The sequence below is a fragment of the Carassius carassius genome, chromosome 3 (genome assembly GCF_963082965.1).
Source record: "Carassius carassius chromosome 3, fCarCar2.1, whole genome shotgun sequence".
NCBI lineage: Eukaryota > Metazoa > Chordata > Actinopteri > Cypriniformes > Cyprinidae > Carassius > Carassius carassius.
In genome coordinates, this window is record NC_081757.1 from 4,048,177 (window position 1) to 4,067,407 (window position 19,231).

A 19,231-nucleotide genomic window follows, 5' to 3' on the forward strand; every position below is an offset into this window, starting at 1 on the left:
TTTTTCAATAGGGACATAAGCCTATATCAGTTATACAGTGATATTGTGGCTTCTGTGTGTCACATGACAAACCCTCCGCCTTCCCTCATCCCCCCTCAATAATGATGCCCCTGACACTACAATACAAAATTATTGGTAAAATAAATTAAACATTTATTTTTGTTTAATTGTTAAAGATTACTTCTAGAGATTGTAGTAATACATGACGGTGAATAATAGTTTACAAGTGTAGTGTATCACAAGTGTTTTGTTTCCTTATCAGTCTGTACCTACATCAAACTCGTCATCATTCGATGCTATCTATACATTTGCATTTAAATATCCACTTGTCAATCAGCGAAATTTACTTTCTCTCTCCGCTTACTGTGCCCAAAGATACAATGTCTTTGTCCCTGGAGAATCTTATTTTGGGTACATTGCTGACGCTTGCTTGAGGGCTGGACTTTGTTCACGTGCCCACGCTGCTCAAATACAGCGCTGCAGACGCGCGCTTGACGCATTGGGTTCAGAGCGTACAGTGAGGTAAGCAGAGCCTGCTTGCGCACGTCGAGGAGAGCATGCGATTGTCTCGAGACTCGAACCATATCCACTCCCGACATTGAGAAACAGCGCGTTCGGTTCAGTGTATCGTGAAGCGGCGTTGCAGATTTAGAAGAGAAAAGTTTTAGGTGACAAAAGCCACGACGGTTTGGACGTCTACTTTCCATTCAGTTGTTTGTGGAGGACGCATGATTTACCTGTGCCGGACCAAAAGTGAAGATTGCATGAAAGGTGAGAAAGGAGTCACTTTCACTGATAAATCTTGGATTTGGAAAGGAAGATATATATGCATTTGTTCTGTCGCCTTTATTTATTAAGCTGTACAAGTTTAAGACTGTCTTTCAACCTGTCTAACTGAACGTTAACATTACTGTTTCTCAGCCTACTTTTATTTTTTATTGCTGGAATATTTTATAGTTGTGTATATTACTTTCCTAATGGACTGTGTACTAGTTCTGGATGTCTGGCAGGTTTATTAGTCATTTGAAGAACTACGGTGTAAAATAAGTGTTTATTTCATGTTAATGTCATTGAGTGCTATTTGTATTTATCTGTTTTACCTCACTAGAGCCCCAGTAAAACCAAGGTAGAAGAAAAGCAGGCAATTTTAGGCTGGTTTAAGCTTGTTTTAGACTGATTTAAGTAAGCAGTATCAATATTGGCATCAGTTACTAAAAAATCAGTATCAGTCAACCGCTATGGAGTAATTGCACTGGTTTGTAATGATTAACTCTTGAAGAGTTGTAGATGACCATGTAAGGACTTCTGAGTAAAGTTAAAGATAGACTTTAAGTTAAAGTCGTGTTTTTTGCTTTAACTGCAACATAATAATAATAATAATGAAAAAATGTATTATTAGTCTGCAACTATGGGATAACCATCAGGATTACTTAGCATTTACGCAACTGTATATGACTAATGTTCTTACCATGAGTATATCTAAGTGTCTCTTTCTACAGCAAATAAGGCAACATAAAACACATTGGACAAATTTTAGGTTTATCTAACCATTTAAAAAAAAAAATCTGCCATTTCTATGATAGTTCACAAAGCACACTGTGGTTCAGATGTTCACAAAGGTATTCTAAAGGAATGGTCATTTCCTTACAGGTGTGTGTGTGTGTGTGTGTGTGTGTTTACTTGTTGCCAGTAGATCAAATCAGTCTAAGTTATTTCATGTTTGCATTTCTCACATGACACGCTATTACACACCATTGTCTTTGGGACGAGAAATATTGTGAAGGTGGCGGGATGTCGTCTAAAGCTGTTTCCTGTAGAAAGTTTCTCCTCAACAATAGGCATTGGGACTAAAAACAGTTGGAGATCTGAGTGGTGATCAACATCAGAAGCGTCTGAGGATGCTGAAATAATGGCCAGAAAAAAAAAGAGAGCGGAAAAAATAAAATGCAGCACAATGGTATCAGCCACATGGCCAGCACAATGTGGGAATTAAAGTGAGTTGTTTTGGGGATGTTTTTTGTTTCACGAGACAAAAGAAAAACTAACTGCCAGTGTTTCATAAGTTCTGTAAGGCACCCCTCTGTGCATTTGGACTTGACCTAATGAGGCCCTGAAGGGCAAGTTAGCACGGGTTGGTTCTGATACATGTTTAAAATGAGTGAAGTGCATGTTTCAACACACTAAGTATATAAATAAGGGAAATGCTTGAACTGGGTTGTGAGAAGCAGGGTAAGAAATTAATTTGCCATAGATGAGGATCACCAGTTTCTTGGTCAGTTGTTTGAAATTCTGGATGCATGATATATTAGTACCATACTGACTATCAACCGATATTTATTTATCAGTTTAAGTATTGAGTATTTACATTCTAATTTTTGACAGAATGTTTGTCAGTCCATCCCTTTTTTGGGACGAAATCTTATCAAGAAGCACCTTAAAAATTGTGTGAAATAAACATTGCTAATTTGAAGTGGGAAAAATTACTTCTCAGTGTCCCCCCACACACACAGATCTGTTATTGTCCTTTTTCTTTCCAGCAGAGTGTCTCTGATGACTCACAGACGACAGACGTTCTTCCACTCTTGCTAGACGCAAATGTGGCCTGTTTAATATTTGCAGCTCCTGTGCTGCATGCAAGGAGGAGGCGATGCATAAGTCTGTGCTAATGCTTTACTGAAACCGATCTAATCCTGAGATCTTGGGTTTGGGTTTATTTGTAGCCATTTTTCCAATAAAGAGCTGACAAGACAGTTGCAGACGGATTGCCACATAAGAACATAATGCTCTGGGACATTTTATGTTTTAACAATAAGGTAGTGTTGCTTTATATGAGGTGAAAAACATGGTTAATAAAAGTATCACCACATGTGTAAATAAATCCTTGGGGTAAAAATAAAAAAACATGTTGTGTCGAGATTTTCACCTCATGAGCATGAAAACTTATTTCTCTTCGTTCTTTGTTTCAGAGCTCAAGGCTATACTTAGTTGTGCCACACTGGGAGGCTTACTGGATAAGCAGGAGAACTATCCCTGTGGCTCCAAAAAAGTGTCTCCGCTTCGATCTTCTCCCACGATGGCCCTGGCCTCCTTCCATCTGATGCAAACGCTAAAGAACTCTCCGGCGGCTTTGCGTCGACGATTCCGTCGCGACCGAACGGAGAGCCTGTCTCACGGCGATCCCCTCTTCAAAGTACACTACCTCGGCACAAAGAAAATCTTCTCCCTGGACTTGGAGCAGGCGGAGGATGCCATCGATCGCCTCCTGGATGGAGTCCCTGGGAAGCTCTCTAAAGATCACGCCCTAGTAGTGCGGCACCGATACATCGAGGTGAAAGAACTGAGCACCGGAAGGCAGCTCACCAAGACCTACTTGCAGGATATTGCGTACTGCGCCTCGCACACAGCCAGACCCAATGTGTTTCTGTACATCTGCAGACAGCCCGGTCAGCAGCTGCAATGCAGAGTGTTCTGGTGCAGTCGGGCAGAAAGGGCGAAGGACATGACTGCCTGCTTGGCGATGTCGTTTCAGAGAGCACTAAATGACTTGCAGGGTGGATGCACCACGTTACTGCCAGGGGAAGGGATCACTAAAGAGCCAGAGATTTCTAGTACGCCCCCTGCACCCAAAGGCTCAACATTGCCAGCTAGTTTGGGAAAAGGTGAGTTAAAGCAGGATGAAGTGGAGACAGATGAGTGCTGTACATTTGTAGCTTAAACAAAATATGCTAGCAATGCCAAGGTCATGGGTTCGATTCCCAAGGAATGCATGAACTGATAAAATGTGTACCTTGAATGTAATGCAGGTCACTTTGGATAAAAGCATCTGCCAAATTAAAGCAACCATAAAAAATGCATTTGATCAGTGTTCTATAACTGTCTTGTTTTGGATTTTGTGTTCCAGTCCGTTGGAAGAAGAGGGGGTCGGTGTCCCGCAGTCCTCTCCGTGCCATTTCCAGAAGTGGTTCTGACAATGACAATTGGAATTAATGGGCCCCGTCACACCCACCTTGACCGCATTCATTTTGTGATGCTTGGGATTTTCCAGCATGGAATGTGAGGAAAAGGACAACCACACCTACAACTGGTGGAACTTTTGAGCTTTGATAGAGCTTGCAACTCAAGTTCAGAGTCCGTATTCTAAACCACCACTGCATTTGAGTTTACGGATTTACCAAAGTGATAAAATATAGGTTTCCAGAGATTACTTTTTTGGTTTAGGAAAATGATGGGTTCAGTCATGCTGGTTTAAATTTCATCTCAGTTTGCTTAGGGACTATGAGACCCAACCAAAACCGCTAACCTGAGGTGAACCGATATCTAGTTTTAAAATCATGTATGTATCACAGAGTTGAGTTTTTCTAGTCAGTCAACTCCTGTGTGTACACTACATGTCTGGGTAGTTTGTTAATGTGACTGATGAGCAGTCAGACAGGCTTTGTTTGTGTTAGAGGTGTCCGGTGAGGAGGATATGTGTGGGAAGTGGGTGGATGCTTGATGGTAAACAGCAACACAACCAGGACATAAAAGTAAGAGCTTTGGAAAAGTGTTTCTATCCAAGATGCACAAAGGAAGCAATGCTTTTTAAAGACAATCAGTTTTATTCTAAACTACTGTATGCTTTCACATGCTTTTGTTTTTTTTAATACATGGCCAAAGCCTTGCCAAATACATTATTACCAATGATTGAATTATTATAACACCATCAATGTGACCATCATGTACTGCATAATTGTATACTGGCTTGACAATCAGGACTGGTTGTAATTTGGTGCTTTGGTACTGAGATTCTTGTTTCTGGTTGTCTATCATAGCCATATCCATTTTTTCCTGGTTCTACCTCAGTTTGCAATTTTAATTCAGCTTTTAATAATTTCAAACAGATAATGAAGATCAGCGGTATTGCTGTGTGCTCTTAAAATGAGAATTTGTTTCCATGCACCTGCATTCCAGAAGTTTTTGAGGGCATAATAGCTCATGCACCCCCACCCATTTTTTATGTAAATGTAACTTGTTTTACGACATCAGCCCATTTTCCTTGGAGAAGAAAAAAGCCCAATAAGTCACTGTCTCCAGGCAACATCTTATGACATCAGAATGCTGACTGTTTCAAAGGTATGCTTGCATAGAGAGTCATGTCCTTGAAAAAGAAGCATCTTTGCACTGCAGTTACATATAGTTATAAATCGCAAGGAAGCATTTTTTAAGTGGCCTGGATGCATAAACCAAGTATTTTAAAAGGAGGACACCCTGCTTCACACGACTGGGACAACACACATTACCTAGTACAAAAGATTGTCCAGCACCATAAGTTGCTATTTCCCTAAAACTGTTACATGTGCTCACTAAAATCGCATCATATATCACAATAGTATACATAGTCGGTGCCTCATGGTGTTAGAAATTCTGCCTCCTGTTAGGCCAGTTACATCAAAGGATTTCTTTTTTGTTTTTATCCTTATGGATTTTATTTAAAGTCGTATTAAACCGTATCTTGCATTACAACGACCTCAGATCTGTTGTTGGATCTGTTCTGTCTTCTTTATGAGGTGTTTAATGTTCTATGAATGTTCTTGTACCTTATTTTAAACCTACTTTTGTGTAGACGCTTAAATATTAAATGTATTTTATGGAATATTAAACTTTTTATATGTAAAACATTTGTGCTATGTATTCTAGTAATTTATTAAACGCACAAAAGACACCATAAACTTTTAAGAAGCCAGTAGTTACTTGAAATTCAGGAGAGATTAGGTCTTCTTCAAAGAGTGAGCAGTTTCCGTGTAAGTCATGGGGTGCAAATCTTTTAATGGCAGGGATTAAAATAGTCTCGTCTGATTTAGTAACTTTTCAAAAACATACGTGGTTCACAAAAACATGCCATGGCTGACATTTAGAAGCTTACAGTCACGGGGCTAAAGCTGGCATTATCAAACCTCTGTTTGTACATAAATTAATGGTATTTTATATCAAAAAATAAATAAATAACAAAACATGTTAGTTCATGGTTCAGATTGTGATTTTTTTTTATTCTAAGGGCTCTAGGCCAAATAGTAAAAATGGTGAACCCTTGGATTTCTTTAAAGTATCCGTTTCATTTGGTGAATAAAGGACTTGGAGTCCTGTCGCTGCCTTGAAACCTTTGGACCTCAGAGAGGCTTTGGAAATGAAGTCGTCTCAGCGGATTCAACTCTTCCACAACTAAGAAATAAGGTAGAGGAAATGTGTATTAGTGGAAGATGGTCAAATCTAGCCAAAGGCCTGTTTCACACAAACCACTAACCGCTCTGTCTCTATGCAGAAAAATAAGTGGTTCAGCAAAATTAATATATGCAACAGACACACGATGTACGAAGCAGGCTCAGGACTTTGCTATGTTTAGATTTTTGTATTGTTTTTCTTGCTCACACCCCTTATCGTAGGAGCACAATGACAAAAGAACGTTCCAAATATTTGGATCCTAGATTTCCCGGACTCCTATCTTTCAAAGTAACTCGAGCTCTGTGCTCACCCAGATCATAGAATGGTTCCTTTCGGCTTCCCTGAACCATAATCATCTCCAGGAAATTCAGGAGGGCCCCAGTGACCAGGAAGCGCTCTGGGAGGGACAGGGTTTGGAGGTAGTGCATGTCCAAAGAGAAGGGATTGTCGGGAGGCGGCATGGTGCACAGTCCCACCAACTCATTCACTACATCCCATATATGAGCTCCTACAGGGCACATGAAAGGTTTGTGTGTTACGTAAGACCCTTGTAAAATGAGAATTAGAGATGTTTGATTTGTATCCTTCAGGTGGACTTGGGGGTTGATATGCATTATGGTAACACAACAATATATGGATATACAACCACTAAAGTAAGTTGTATGTGTATTTATACATACTATTTATCATGTTTCGCAAGATTCCCCTTTCTGTCAAACATATTTTATTGGATGGTCCAGCTTTTAATGCATGTAGAAAAGTCCTTAATGAAGTTGACTCACTTAAAGAGTTATTTAACATAATTTTGCCAGAAAAAGGTTTAGAAGTTTGATCATATGTTTATGTAAAAATCTTGTGTAATATAACTTGTTATACTTGTTTCTTTTGAATTGTTTTTGCCATGTAAATAGCCTAAGATGTTGACATGGCATTAAATAAAATATAGTCATACTACAAAATCTTTAACTTGGTTAAAAATTTTTTTTTAAGTTTCCAAACTTTGAACCAGGAACATGAAGAAATATTGTATATAATACAATTGTGAAAATATGGCCAATAAAAGTTGAAGATGGTGAAATAAAGATGTTTAAGGATGTTAAAACCTTGAGATGTTGAAGCCCAGTCAGTGATGGACTTCAGCTTCATTGGTGTATCTTTGACTAGGGTATCAGTTCCTCCGACGTTTACTAGGCGCTCATGATTGGATCGAATCCAGACATAAGGTTGCCCATACTTGACATAGCCGGCTAACAGGAACAGGGTGCAGTTCATTTCCTGCAATGTAAAAAAAATATATTTTCAGAGCCTTGACCACTTCAATACAATCAGAAATTGTGCATATTAATTGTATTTAATATTTCATCTCTTTGATTGATATGTACACTACTGTTAAAATATATTACAATAACAAATTGTAATAATATTTCATAATATTACTGTTTTTACTGTATTTTTGATCAAATAAATGCAGCCTTGTTGAGCATAAGAAATTTCTTTCAAAAACATAAAGCTTATAGACCCTAAACTTTTGAAGGGTAGTGATTATTTTTTCAAACCTAAACGAATCGCCAGTGTATTTTAAGATTAGTAATGTTCCTAATATGTGAATTTGACATTGGCAATGATACTCACAGGAACAGCGATCTCTCTCTCACTGGGTGAAGCTGGGAGAAGATGAGAATCAACATTCCTGTGAGTGAGTAATTCAAATAATTGATTGACAATACAGCACTTGGTTTATAATCGCTACAGTCCAAGGATATTTTTCTTCCACCTGCTGGGAGTTTGTGTCTGTGTGGCGTCTGGTGTCTGTGGTTTGTATTGTGGAAGTCGTCCTTCTCCTGCTAAAGGCGAGCTTGCATAGTCGCTGTCCAGACTGTAACTACTACTGCAAGTTGAGCTGGTAAAGGTGGAGGCCACAGACACAGGGAACCCCGGAGAACACCATCTCTGTGAGAAAAGAGTCATGTTTCCATAAGATACAACTGTCACTGATGCAGCAGCTCTTGAGCTTCAGATGAGCTATATTTAAAGTTTCCAAAAAATAAAATTTTCTGTTTAAAGATGTTTGAAGCTTCACTTTATGACTCCAAACATCTTCTCAAACACATTTTTAATGCAAAAATAAAAAAGCTAAAATAAAAAGTGACAGAGAAACAATAAAGACCCCCACCAAGTCATCATTGACCACAGTCAGCAGAAGTTCCTCTCTCCCTCTTAGCCAGGGCTGAAAATATCGGAAGCCCTACAGACAGACATAAACGACAGCAAAAAACTAAACACGTTTTAATTACCTCAAAACGTCGTGCAGTTTTAATTAAATATAAAACTGTAAATACTATTGCTTTAGGAAAAGCCCACCTGTAAAGAACCCAGTATTGCGAGCTCCGACAGGAAGTGCTTTAGTCTCGCGCTTTGTTCATGTTCCTGCATCTATCACAGAGGCAAAACAGTTTCTATAATGAGTTGTTCTTATAACGTACAAAATACACACTTATATAACAACAAATGGCTTTTAATGGTGAATGAACAAGATTTGATGAAGCCCACATCCACTAAGTGCTCGTAGCTTCGTTAATAGGCAACGGCAGCCAATCCTGTCATTGCGTGCGATGGATTGAGAAAATAAAACCCTTTGCATTTAATATGATAGTGTCTTCACCGAACACATCATAGTGATACGACCCCTGCAGCATGGCTGTCAAACAAAATCAACCGATTTGTTACAAAAATAACTAGAGACCTAAACATAAGCGCATAAATAAGCATGCAGTGAAAATATATTTTCATATACTTACACCAGAACTCATGTTTACACGAACACTGATTTTGCTGTAAATGAGATGCATTTACATTGAGCAAATCAATGCAAGCACACTGTCACGCCTATTTGCACATGCACTTCTTTGTCTTCCCTCTGCAATGCATTTGATCACTTTTTTGGTAAATTAATCATTCATGCAATAGTCTCTCATCCTACTGTTTTTCCTCCACGGTTTTAGGTATTCCTGATTTTAGGTCTCATTGGGTATTTGATCTCGCGCTGATCATTGTGCAGATGATGCTTCTGTCGCGCACAAGGGATCATCTGCGTGTGGTGCTCTTAAAGAAAAACGAAAAAATATCACATCACCTGTGTGTATGTATAATACTTTGGTGTATTTTTGGTGAGTGACATTTAAAATAAAATCACAGGATCAATTTGAGGAATCAAATCGAATCAATTTATGACCAACCAAAAAATATCTGTGCCCAACAGAAAATATCTGGAATTTATAGTCATATGATTTTTTAGCCAAATTACGCACTGCCATTTTGTAGTTATTCAGTTAAGAATTATTCAGTGTCTATGTAGCTAAATATAATAGCGATGTTGTAAGGAACTGTAATAAAGCAACAAGGTTATTATTTGCATTTAGCCACAGTGCCAGATCATCGCTTATTGTTAACCTAAGTTAACAGATTAAATGAAGACATTGTGCAGTATTAATGCCAATGAAACTGTGGTTTGCATGTCTTAGAAGGGTTATAGGCTGGGGTTTAGATGGTGGGGGTAAAATTCAGGTTCACAAAAAGGACACAATCTGTAGCTGGTGAATTCTGTGTTGACTAGAAATCAGCAGTAGAAAGAGAAATGACTCACTGCATATATCAAGCAAAATGATGTCACGACACCCTGTTGCCTACAACAGGAAGTGAACACAATAGCAGTCATACAATACAGCCAGAAGAGATTCAGTGGAATGTGTATCGTCTACTGGCTGCAAAAACACTCTGGGCCAGAACACATTATGTGCTTTCTGTTTTAATCAGTCATCTTATTAATTGTTCTGCTGTAAAACCAAATGCTCTACCAACGCACTGCTGTCACAGTTTCACTTTTAGTCACTTCTCAGAATATAAAAAAGAAGTATAATATGAGATCACTGTTTCTGATTATAGTTTGTGATAGTTTCTTCCTCTTTCTTACAAGGGGACCATCATTCCTAAATGCTACTTCTAGTTTGTGACTATTAAAATTATTTAAATATTAAAAACTATTTCAAATATGAAATATAAAAAAATGAAATTACTCAGTTGCGTAATGTTACCTCTGTTCATTTAAGTGGTATGTTATTGGAAGGTTTACATTCCTAAACTGACCTCACTTCCTGTCTGAAAGTTAAGCTGACAGCATTATGTGCTATTAGCATTAGCATTATGTATTATTCAATGTGAGAATCAACGTACAATGTGTTTACCATTCAATTACACTGAAAAGCTTGTTTCATTCACTCATTGTACTTTTACATTCAAACAAACCCTTTAAATGTCCCCCTGAAATAAACCCATTCATTAGCCCAATTCATTTTATTTGATTTCTCTCTCTCCCTTTATTCTGTTTCCTTTTCACCTCTCATCTTTTGGATGCTGATATGTGAATGGGTGCTGAAGGCCATGTTGTGAGTGCAGAATAAGACTCAAATGGGAGGAAAAGACTTGATGGCAGCACCCCTTTTTTGAAAAGACAGTGTTGTAGTCCATTTGAACTGGAATAGAATAGAACTGGTCATAGATATATATATATATATATAGCTCATAGTTTTCTTTTATCATTTTCATAAATAAAGAATAGAAACTCACTTAAAACCCCCTTATTGTTTTATCACGTTAGACTTGTCTTAGTGATTTCTGTTATTCCCCTTTGTGGGAGGGGAAAAAAAAAGAGAAATAACTGAATGATCACACAGAGCTGGTCTGTCACGCTGGGAATGTCATGTCATGATGATGTGACAGTCACACATCCTCAGGCCTTGATGTAATGCAAATTCAATTACAGTTTCATTTTTATATGGTTCAGTTTTGTTATTGTGATATTTCGTTATGTCTTTTTACTCTCAAGTCAATGGCAATAAATAAAAATGTTATAGTGTTTCTGTGAATATACTGCAAGTAATTATGACAGCATGTACAGGCAAGGCATCTATTAAGCTTTATTTATTGGTATCATGTCTCCATCTGTAAATGCCTGATACATCATTTATTTGATACTCTCTCTGTATTTCTTTTAGGATGGTCAAATTCTGTAATTTCAGCAGTTGACGTTAACGCAAATGTTTTCCTGGCACAGTTTTATGTATCTTTGCTCCCACCTTGTGGACAGATACACCATTACATTGGTTCAATAATCCTTTGGTAAGATTTATTAAATTAATTCAGAATGAATGATTTGTTGTACAGCTGAAGAGGTTATATATTAAATTAAGAAATAAAAATTAATGGCTAAAATGAGTGAATAACTTGAAGACTGAAAGAAATTAATGATTAGAAAAAAGTAGTTTATGTATGTATGAAGCTATTTTTAAAGTGCAACACTTTGATCCAGACAGAATGGCTAGTACACTTAAAATACACCTTAACATTGCTGTTCCTTTACTTGTTTCACGCTGACTTTATTCATGGTTTCTACAGTGTATTTTATATAAGCCAAAAATTATCAGCATATTAAATGGCCGAAATCACAACATGCTCATATTCCTTTTATTATTATTATAATTATTGTTGTTGTTGTCGTTGTCATAAATCTAATCGTTTTTTTTTTTTTTTTCAATTTTCAATAATTGGCCATTATTTCAGCTTTGGATAATGGGCGTGGCCTCCAGCTAACTAGGAAAGTCTGGAAAAAAAACAGTGATTGCATCCAATGAGTTATGACATAGGTTTGTCCTAATAAGAGTATCTGCTGTTAAAGTAACCAATCAAAACATCCAACTGCTAACAAGTCAATCAACATTACACATTATAAATATAGCCGTCAGTCAGAAAATGTTACTCTTAGCCGCATAGCTCAGGATATTGTTTTAGTGCTAATGTAGGTTTGGTAGTGGTTGAGGCAACCGTACTACAGAGACTTCGTTAATCAGTGACTATGGCTTTTGGATTTGTTTCAGGGTAATTGTTTTCAAAGACACTCTTTTTTGTGTGTATGTAACTTGAATCCATTAGTAAATTGGGTTTGTTTTTTTCCTCATTAGAGGGCTTTTTCTCCTGTGTGCAGTAGCTTGTGCACTGCGTGGCTCTAAAAATGCACTGCAGCAGTCCTCCAGACTACCACAAGGTAAGAGTTTGCAGAAAGGTGAATTTTGTTGTATGTACTATTTTTTTCAAACTGCACTTTTTTTTTTTTTTTTTTTTTTGCTCATAGCTCCCACTGTGGTCGAATGCAAGGCCCAATCCCTGGTTGTGTCGGTAGACATACCACCTTCTGGCAGTGGGCCGCGTTTTGAGGCCATTGGTGCGTTGTGTGGTTTTTCTCTCTCTCTCTCTCTCTCTCTCTCTCTCTCTCTCTCTCTCTCTCTCTCTCTCTCTCTCTCTCTCTCTCTCTCTAGATAGATAGATAGATAGATAGATAGATAGATAGATAGAATTTTTTTTTCCTACAGTCATGGCCAAATGTTTTAGCAGTGACATTGTTTTGTGAAGTTTGCTGCTTGAGTATCTGTAGAATTTTCCCATGTTATGCTAAAAAAACAATGCATATGTTTAAGGCTTTTATTTCCAAACTAAGTTGATATTTGACCAAGTTGATAGTGTTGACCTTTGTTCATAACCTCTGCGATTAGCTCCGGCATGCTGGATATTAGCTTCTGACTAGTGACGATCCATTCTTGCCTTGGTTCTTGACAATGATTACCTGCATGTTTCTTTGAAGGTAACATTACTAACAGATACAGTGATTGGAAGCACTTCCCTCCTTTTTATAGCAATCGGTCTGCTTACAATCTACTTGGTATGAAGGTGATTTTAACAGGTTTAGTAGTCATTCACACTTTCACATGCTGAATTGTATGGTCCATGTTAGCTTTTTTTTGTGACTCTTAGAAACTTAAAGTGCTTTTGATCACTCAATCTATAAATGTGAATGAACCCCACAACTGCTTATGCAGCAAACTTTACAGAACCGAAAATTTGTCACGCCCAAAACTTCTGGCCATGACTAGGTTCTCTCCTCTTTGGTCTTAGATGCAGGAGCGCTATGGGGCTCAGTGTGGTTACACTTACTCTGTCCAGCCTTTGCTGGGTCATGTTGATCTCAGAGCATCATACTTCTCCTGTCACACAGGAAATCAGGTACAGAATCCAAAATGGAAAGTTCAAAAACCCATTTTGGTCTTGTTACGTGTTCAAATGAATGCATATTTTAAGCATTTCTATAACCGCTTTGAAATTTGCTTTGTTTAACAGATGTAGTACTTCCGTTTTATAGAAGTGGACTTTAACTGTTAAATTACAAAATGTGTCCCTTTACACAAAGCATCATGACCGTGTTCAGAATTGAGATGTTAGTTGTGCACCTGATCGGCATGTATGAATGCTTAAGGATTGTGATAAGCTGAACTCTTCAGTTTTGTTACCGGAATGCAAAGTGTTCTAAAATGTGTTTTTTTTTTTTTTTTTTTTTCACAAATCTTCATGACCCCAAATTGTTTCCTCAGAATGATGAGGTCTTCACCTTCATGTTTGGGGTGTTCACTATTGATGAGAGCGGGAAAGAGTCATTTTTCAATGTCTCCAAGACTTGCTCTGTTCCTCCTTTCTCTCCGAGGGTGGTTACTTGTGAGGCGAACTACATGGAGGTACAAAGAATTAACTTTTTCATATGGCGTTTGCCCTGCTTTTGTTTGAAGTTTTTCCCTCTTCTCCAACAGGTGTTTGTGAGAACTGATCTACCTTGTCCTGCAGCTGGCACTATTAAAGACTTCTCTGCAGCTTTAGCTTTGGTAAGCAGCTAGTTCTTGTTAAGGGTTCATGTAAATTGTGGTCTTCAGAACTTTATATTTTTTTCCTAACAGGCCCAAAGTTCAGCTGTTGAGGCCTGGCAGGTGATGCTACAAAAAGAGGGCCAGCAGCCTGAGGTAATGTCGGTTGAGGATGCTGCTACTCTGGGCTACATCATAATGGTCACACCTGGCAGACTTGTATTTCGAACAACCTTTGGACAAGTCCATGCTTCTGTTAAAATGGTATGGTGGTTAATGTCATCTAACTGACTCTGAATGGGGGCATGTGGCCTGATGTTAAATGTTTACACATTTAGGACTGCCTTCTCAATTGCTACATCAAACTTGTTTCAGGTCAATGGTGCAGCAGTTGAAGTGATCCAAGCCACAGTCTTTTTCAGACAGAACTGGATGGTGGTCATGGTGGACCTGGTTGCTACCTGTTCGCTGGGTAGGAATTCTTCCCATCTGTTACCAACTCAGTTGCAAGAGTCCCCTTCAGGAACCATGTTTACATATTTTCAGTTAAAGGCTCTTCTGATGATTCCAGACTTCACTGGAGGACCCCTGCAGAAAGGACTCCTCTGGCTGTTGGACCCTCTGAGTTGAGGGGCGGAGTACATGGGCATGGGAGTTAGTGGTGGGGTTGCGAATGAATGGGCTATGACCGACCGAGGCTACTCTGTAACAGTTGGTAAAGGGAGCGTAGCAAATAGGTTCCCTTCTGTTGCTGAGGGAGGAATGGTTTTCTCCATGCATGAGCCTGTAATTTGTTTAAAGTTGATTAGATAATGAATTGCATGTTAACTCTTCAGAACCATCAGGGTGTGTTGACCAAGCCTAATGTGGTCCGGTAGATGGCTACTCCACCAGTTCCTCGCCCTCCCCTTTCAGTTAACCGTGAGTTAGAATAAATATCATGTTTGGGCATATCGCAGCTTCTCTATGGTTGATGGCTTCCTTCAACTGTACTAACTCTTCTAGAATCACCTTCAGGAACCTGGAGGAGCCCTGCAGAAAGGACTCCTCTGGTTGTTGGCCCCTTTGAGTTGAGGGGAGAGTGCATGGGCGTTAGTGGTGGGGTTGTGGGTGAATGGGCTGTGACAGACCGTGGCTACTCTGTAACAGTTGGTAAAGAGACCGTAGCAAATGGGTTCCCCTCTGTTGCTGAGGGAGGAATACGAAAGGTATGATCCATTTTCTCCATGCATGATCCTGCAATTTTGTTTAAAGCATCCTAAAGTGGACTAGGAGATTATGAATTGCATGTTAACTCTTCAGAACCAGCAGGGTGTGGTGACCAAGCCTAATGTGGTCCGGCAGATGGCCAATTCACCAGTTTCTCGTCCTCCCCTTTCAGTTAACCGTGAGTTTGAAGGAATATCAAAGTGGGCATATTGCTGTTGCTTATCTTTGGGTGACTGTTTACTTTAACTGTACTTGTCCAGAATCGCCTTCAGGAACCTGGAGGACCTCTGCAGAAAGGACTCCACTGGCTGTTGGAACCTCTGAGTTGAGGGGAGAGTGCATGGGAGTTAGTGGTGGGGTTGTGGGTGAATGGGCTGCGACAGACCGTGGCTACTCTGTAACAGTTGGTAAAGCAACTGTAGGGAGTAGTATCCCCTCTGCTGCTGAGGGAGGAATAAGAAAGGTATGATCCCCGAACTTGTTTAACACATCCTAAATTAAGTGGATTAGGATACTATGAATTGTCAACACTTTAGGACCATCAGGGTGTGTTGACCAAGCCTAATGTGGTCCGGCAGATGGCTACTCCACCAGTTCCTCGTCCTCCCCTTTCAGTTAACCGTGAGTTAAAATTAAATCATGTTTGGGCATATTGCTGCTTCTCTTTGGGTGATGGCTTACTTCAACTGTACGCACTCATCTAGAATAACCTTCAGTTTACACTGATTCTTCCAGATGACGGCTCTCTTGATGGCTCCAGACTTCATTGGAGGACCCCTGCAGAAAGGACTCCTCTGGCTGTTGGACCCTCTAAGTTGAGGAAAGCGTGCATGGGAGTTAGTGGTGGGGTTGTGGATGAACGAGCTGCGACAGACCGAGGCTACTCTATGACAGTTGGTAAAGCAACTAGTGAGTAGTATCCCCTCTGAACAAATTCCAGGATCATACCTTTCGTATTCCTCCCTCAGCAGCAAAGCATCCTAAAATGGATTAGGAGATTATGAATTGCATGTTAACTCTTCAGAACCAGCAGGGTGTGGTGACCAAGCCTATTGTGGTCCGGCAGATGGCTACTCCACCAGTTCCTCGCCCTCCCCTTTCAGTTAACCGTGAGTTAGAATAAATATCATGTTTTGGCATATCGCTGCTTCTCTATGGTTGATGGCTTCCTTAAACTGTACTAACTCCTCTAGAATCACCTTCAGGAACCTGGAGGAGCCCTGCAGAAAGGACTCCTCTGGTTGTTGGACCCTCTGAGTTGAGGGGAGAGTACATGGGCATGGGAGTTAGTGGTGGGGTTGTGGGTGAATGGGCTGCGACAGACCGTGGCTACTCTGTAACTGTTGGTAAAGAGACTGTAGCAAATAGGTTCCCCTCTGTTGCTGAGGGAGGAATACGAAAGGTATGATCCATTTTCTCCATGCATGATCCTGCAATTTTGTTTAAAGCATCCTAAAGTGGACTAGGAGATTTATGAATTGCATGTTAACTCTTCAGAACCATCAGGGTGTGTTGACCAAGCCTAATGTGGTCAAGCAGATGGCTTCTCCGCCAATCCCTCTTTTTCAGTTAACTGTGTTAGAACTAATATAATGTTTGGGCATATCACATTCTCTTTGGGTGATGATTTACTCCTAACTGTACTGACTCATCCAGAAACAAACCTTGAAGAGAGTGTCTTCCAGGTCTACCTGGGTAATATTCCTTCTGATGTGGAACTGGTGTCTGTTGAGCTGAATGGGCAGGAGATCTCTGTATTGACTGCCGCACAGATGGGGTACTCCATCTCCAGAGTCTCAGAAGGCAACGATACCTTTGCGTACATCATTAGGGTTCCATTTGATGACCAATCTGTTGTAAAGCAGGTGAGGTTTGCTTTCGTTTACAATTTTCTAGGTCAAGACCATTTGTAATGCACTTACAAGTAGCAGTTTTGCAGAGAGACATTATCTTTATGCATGTTAGCAGGTTGAAGTACAGTGGTCTTTTAACATGGGCTTTGTTACCACTCAAGCAATTGAGATGCATGGGTGGTGTACATGGGTTTAGGAAGTATACTGTAGTTTGGACCAATGCTTTTAGGTTAATTTATAAAAAAGCTGGCTAAGATTGCCAATTCTGTATAGCTTAATGTGACTTGTAGAATAGCTGTAAAATTCAGCTCTATGGACTTGATGCATGCTTGTAAGACCACGTGTCCCTAACATTAGACCCATGTGTTAAATGTTAGTCTTTGATCTCTGAGTTTTGTCTCTCTCTTCCAGTACGTTTCAGCTGGCTTTTGAGTACTCTCTGGAAATTAAATGGACTTTGAACATCAGGCCTCAGATGGAGGCCTATTACCACTTGTCTTCCGTGTCTGCTTTAGTTGTTGAAGCCTGTAAGAACCATTAACCTCCTGGACATACTATTGATAAATCCACTTGATTGGGGGGGGGGTGTCTTTTAACTTTGTCTCCCCAGTACCTCCAGTGTTTGATGGCATGTGTACTGAAAGTGGCATAAGCTTCAAGAAGGACCATCAGCAGTATGACTACTTGTGGGACATTGCCATTGGGTCTTACACCCTGACCCCACAGCTGGCATCGGCGCGTGGCTACATCCTGACCAATGACAGCACCACATTAATATTGGCTGTGCCTCTGTTTACCATTGGATACGTCTATGAGGTTAAACTTTACCACAAGCAGGGCCCAGTTGCAGAAGCCACTTTAAAATTCTCAATGGAGTTGTGACCATGGCTGAAATTTAACCTGAAGTTTCCCTATGTTATAGGATATTACTCTGCAGCAGTTCTATGGCACTTTCAAACTTATCTTCAGAAATGCTAAAACCCTGGAAATTGAGCAGTCCTCAGCCAAACGCTGCCTCTTCCAAACCACAGAGCTTTTGGGTAATGTAATGGCCGTTATTGACTTTACCCCAAATCTGTGACATTGTAATAAAGCATGTGTATTATACATAAAAGCTGGTTTCTGTGGGCTTTGAGTTGCCTGATCGAATACGTGAACATTTTCAATATCTTTTGCAGTGTGTTCTGAGGGTGTGATGACTATAGTGACCGACATCACTAAAGTGGTACCTTCTGCTGATCCTGCAAGAACCACACTATTGGACCAAAGCTGCAGACCCCAAGAAACTGATGAGACCAGAGTCCTCTTCTCTTTTGGTCTCAACACTTGTGGGACTAGATTTCAGGTAGTGGGTGTGGTGTTTATTTTTTATATATTTTTCCTGTTCCCCATGAAATCTGACTAGTTCTTTTACTCAACTTCTTGCTTCTCAGATTGATCAGCAGTATGTGACCTATGAAAATGAGATCGTATTTCATGAGTTGTATTCTACGGACAGCAGGCCAGTCATCACGAGATGCTGCATTCAGGTATGTTATTGAGGGTCCGAGTACCCCTAGAAAGGAAAGTGCTGAAGCCGTGCAACGGACTTGGCTGGTTTGAAAATGGTTTACAAGATCTTCTGACTTGTTAATCAGAGTGACCATGAGGTGCATTTACCCAGTACATGACACTGAAAGCTTTTTTGTGGACCAAAAGTTTAGAGCAGAGACCCCTGGAATTGGACAAATCAAGAACCCTGTGAAGGGCAAGTTAACCTGCTTAATTACCCATTTTAGAACCACTTGGTGTGCAAGTGCTCATCTTCATGCCTTCTATTTTCAGTTCCTCCCCAAATGCTTAAGCCCATGCAACTGCCCAAACAAGCCATTATGAAGCCCTCTTTTCAGGGATCTGTTGCAAGGAAACCAACTGAATATTTAAGAGTGGACCAGTTGAGTGCGCCCCAAGACAAATATGCCCAGCGTTCACTAGGTGGTATTTTATTTTTCATCTGTTTACAAGAAGTCATGGCAACTTATATTTTTACAGTACTTTTTACTCTGAACAAGTTGAGCAATTTAAATTAAGTTGACATCTATGTAAGTTAAAGACTTGTACAACCAAGTTGAGTTAAGTAATTTTTTTTTTTCTCTCCCCTCACACAAGTGCCTAATGGAGCCTTCTAGATTCAACGAACTTGCATCTTAAGCATTTGTCTTGTGCTGCATGAAATTATTTTTCAAGTACTCC

At 39.7% G+C, this 19,231-nt stretch overlaps 3 protein-coding genes across 3 annotated transcripts; 2 read left to right on the plus strand and 1 right to left on the minus strand.

Annotated features, from left to right (window-relative positions):
• Positions 1-458: 458 nt before the first annotated feature.
• Positions 459-5,657, plus strand: LOC132116470 (uncharacterized). The gene is made up of 3 exons (XM_059525331.1): positions 459-771; positions 2,967-3,659; positions 3,902-5,657. The coding sequence occupies exons 1-3, from the start codon at positions 729-731 to the stop codon at positions 3,985-3,987; spliced, it is 822 nt and encodes a 273-aa protein (XP_059381314.1). The 5' UTR covers positions 459-728; the 3' UTR covers positions 3,988-5,657.
• A 156-nt stretch (positions 5,658-5,813) lies between these two features.
• Positions 5,814-9,295, minus strand: LOC132116465 (uncharacterized). Its single transcript, XM_059525318.1, has 8 exons — positions 8,997-9,295; positions 8,560-8,631; positions 8,372-8,443; positions 7,973-8,148; positions 7,831-7,888; positions 7,302-7,473; positions 6,509-6,706; positions 5,814-6,198 (listed from the first exon to the last, which is right to left on the minus strand). The coding sequence occupies exons 1-8, from the start codon at positions 9,045-9,047 to the stop codon at positions 6,092-6,094; spliced, it is 906 nt and encodes a 301-aa protein (XP_059381301.1). The 5' UTR covers positions 9,048-9,295; the 3' UTR covers positions 5,814-6,091.
• A 2,677-nt stretch (positions 9,296-11,972) lies between these two features.
• On the plus strand, positions 11,973-19,214 carry LOC132128488 (uncharacterized). Its single transcript, XM_059540180.1, has 24 exons — positions 11,973-12,129; positions 12,213-12,295; positions 12,383-12,497; positions 13,206-13,308; positions 13,674-13,814; positions 13,887-13,958; positions 14,031-14,201; positions 14,313-14,409; positions 14,484-14,591; positions 14,943-15,145; positions 15,240-15,324; positions 15,407-15,609; positions 16,171-16,255; positions 16,340-16,548; positions 16,644-16,707; positions 16,803-17,011; positions 17,421-17,526; positions 17,610-17,815; positions 17,922-18,053; positions 18,189-18,344; positions 18,433-18,532; positions 18,639-18,746; positions 18,824-18,973; positions 19,147-19,214. Exons 1-24 carry the CDS (start codon positions 12,107-12,109, stop codon positions 19,152-19,154), a joined length of 2,937 nt encoding a protein of 978 aa, XP_059396163.1. The 5' UTR covers positions 11,973-12,106; the 3' UTR covers positions 19,155-19,214.
• Positions 19,215-19,231: the final 17 nt, after the last annotated feature.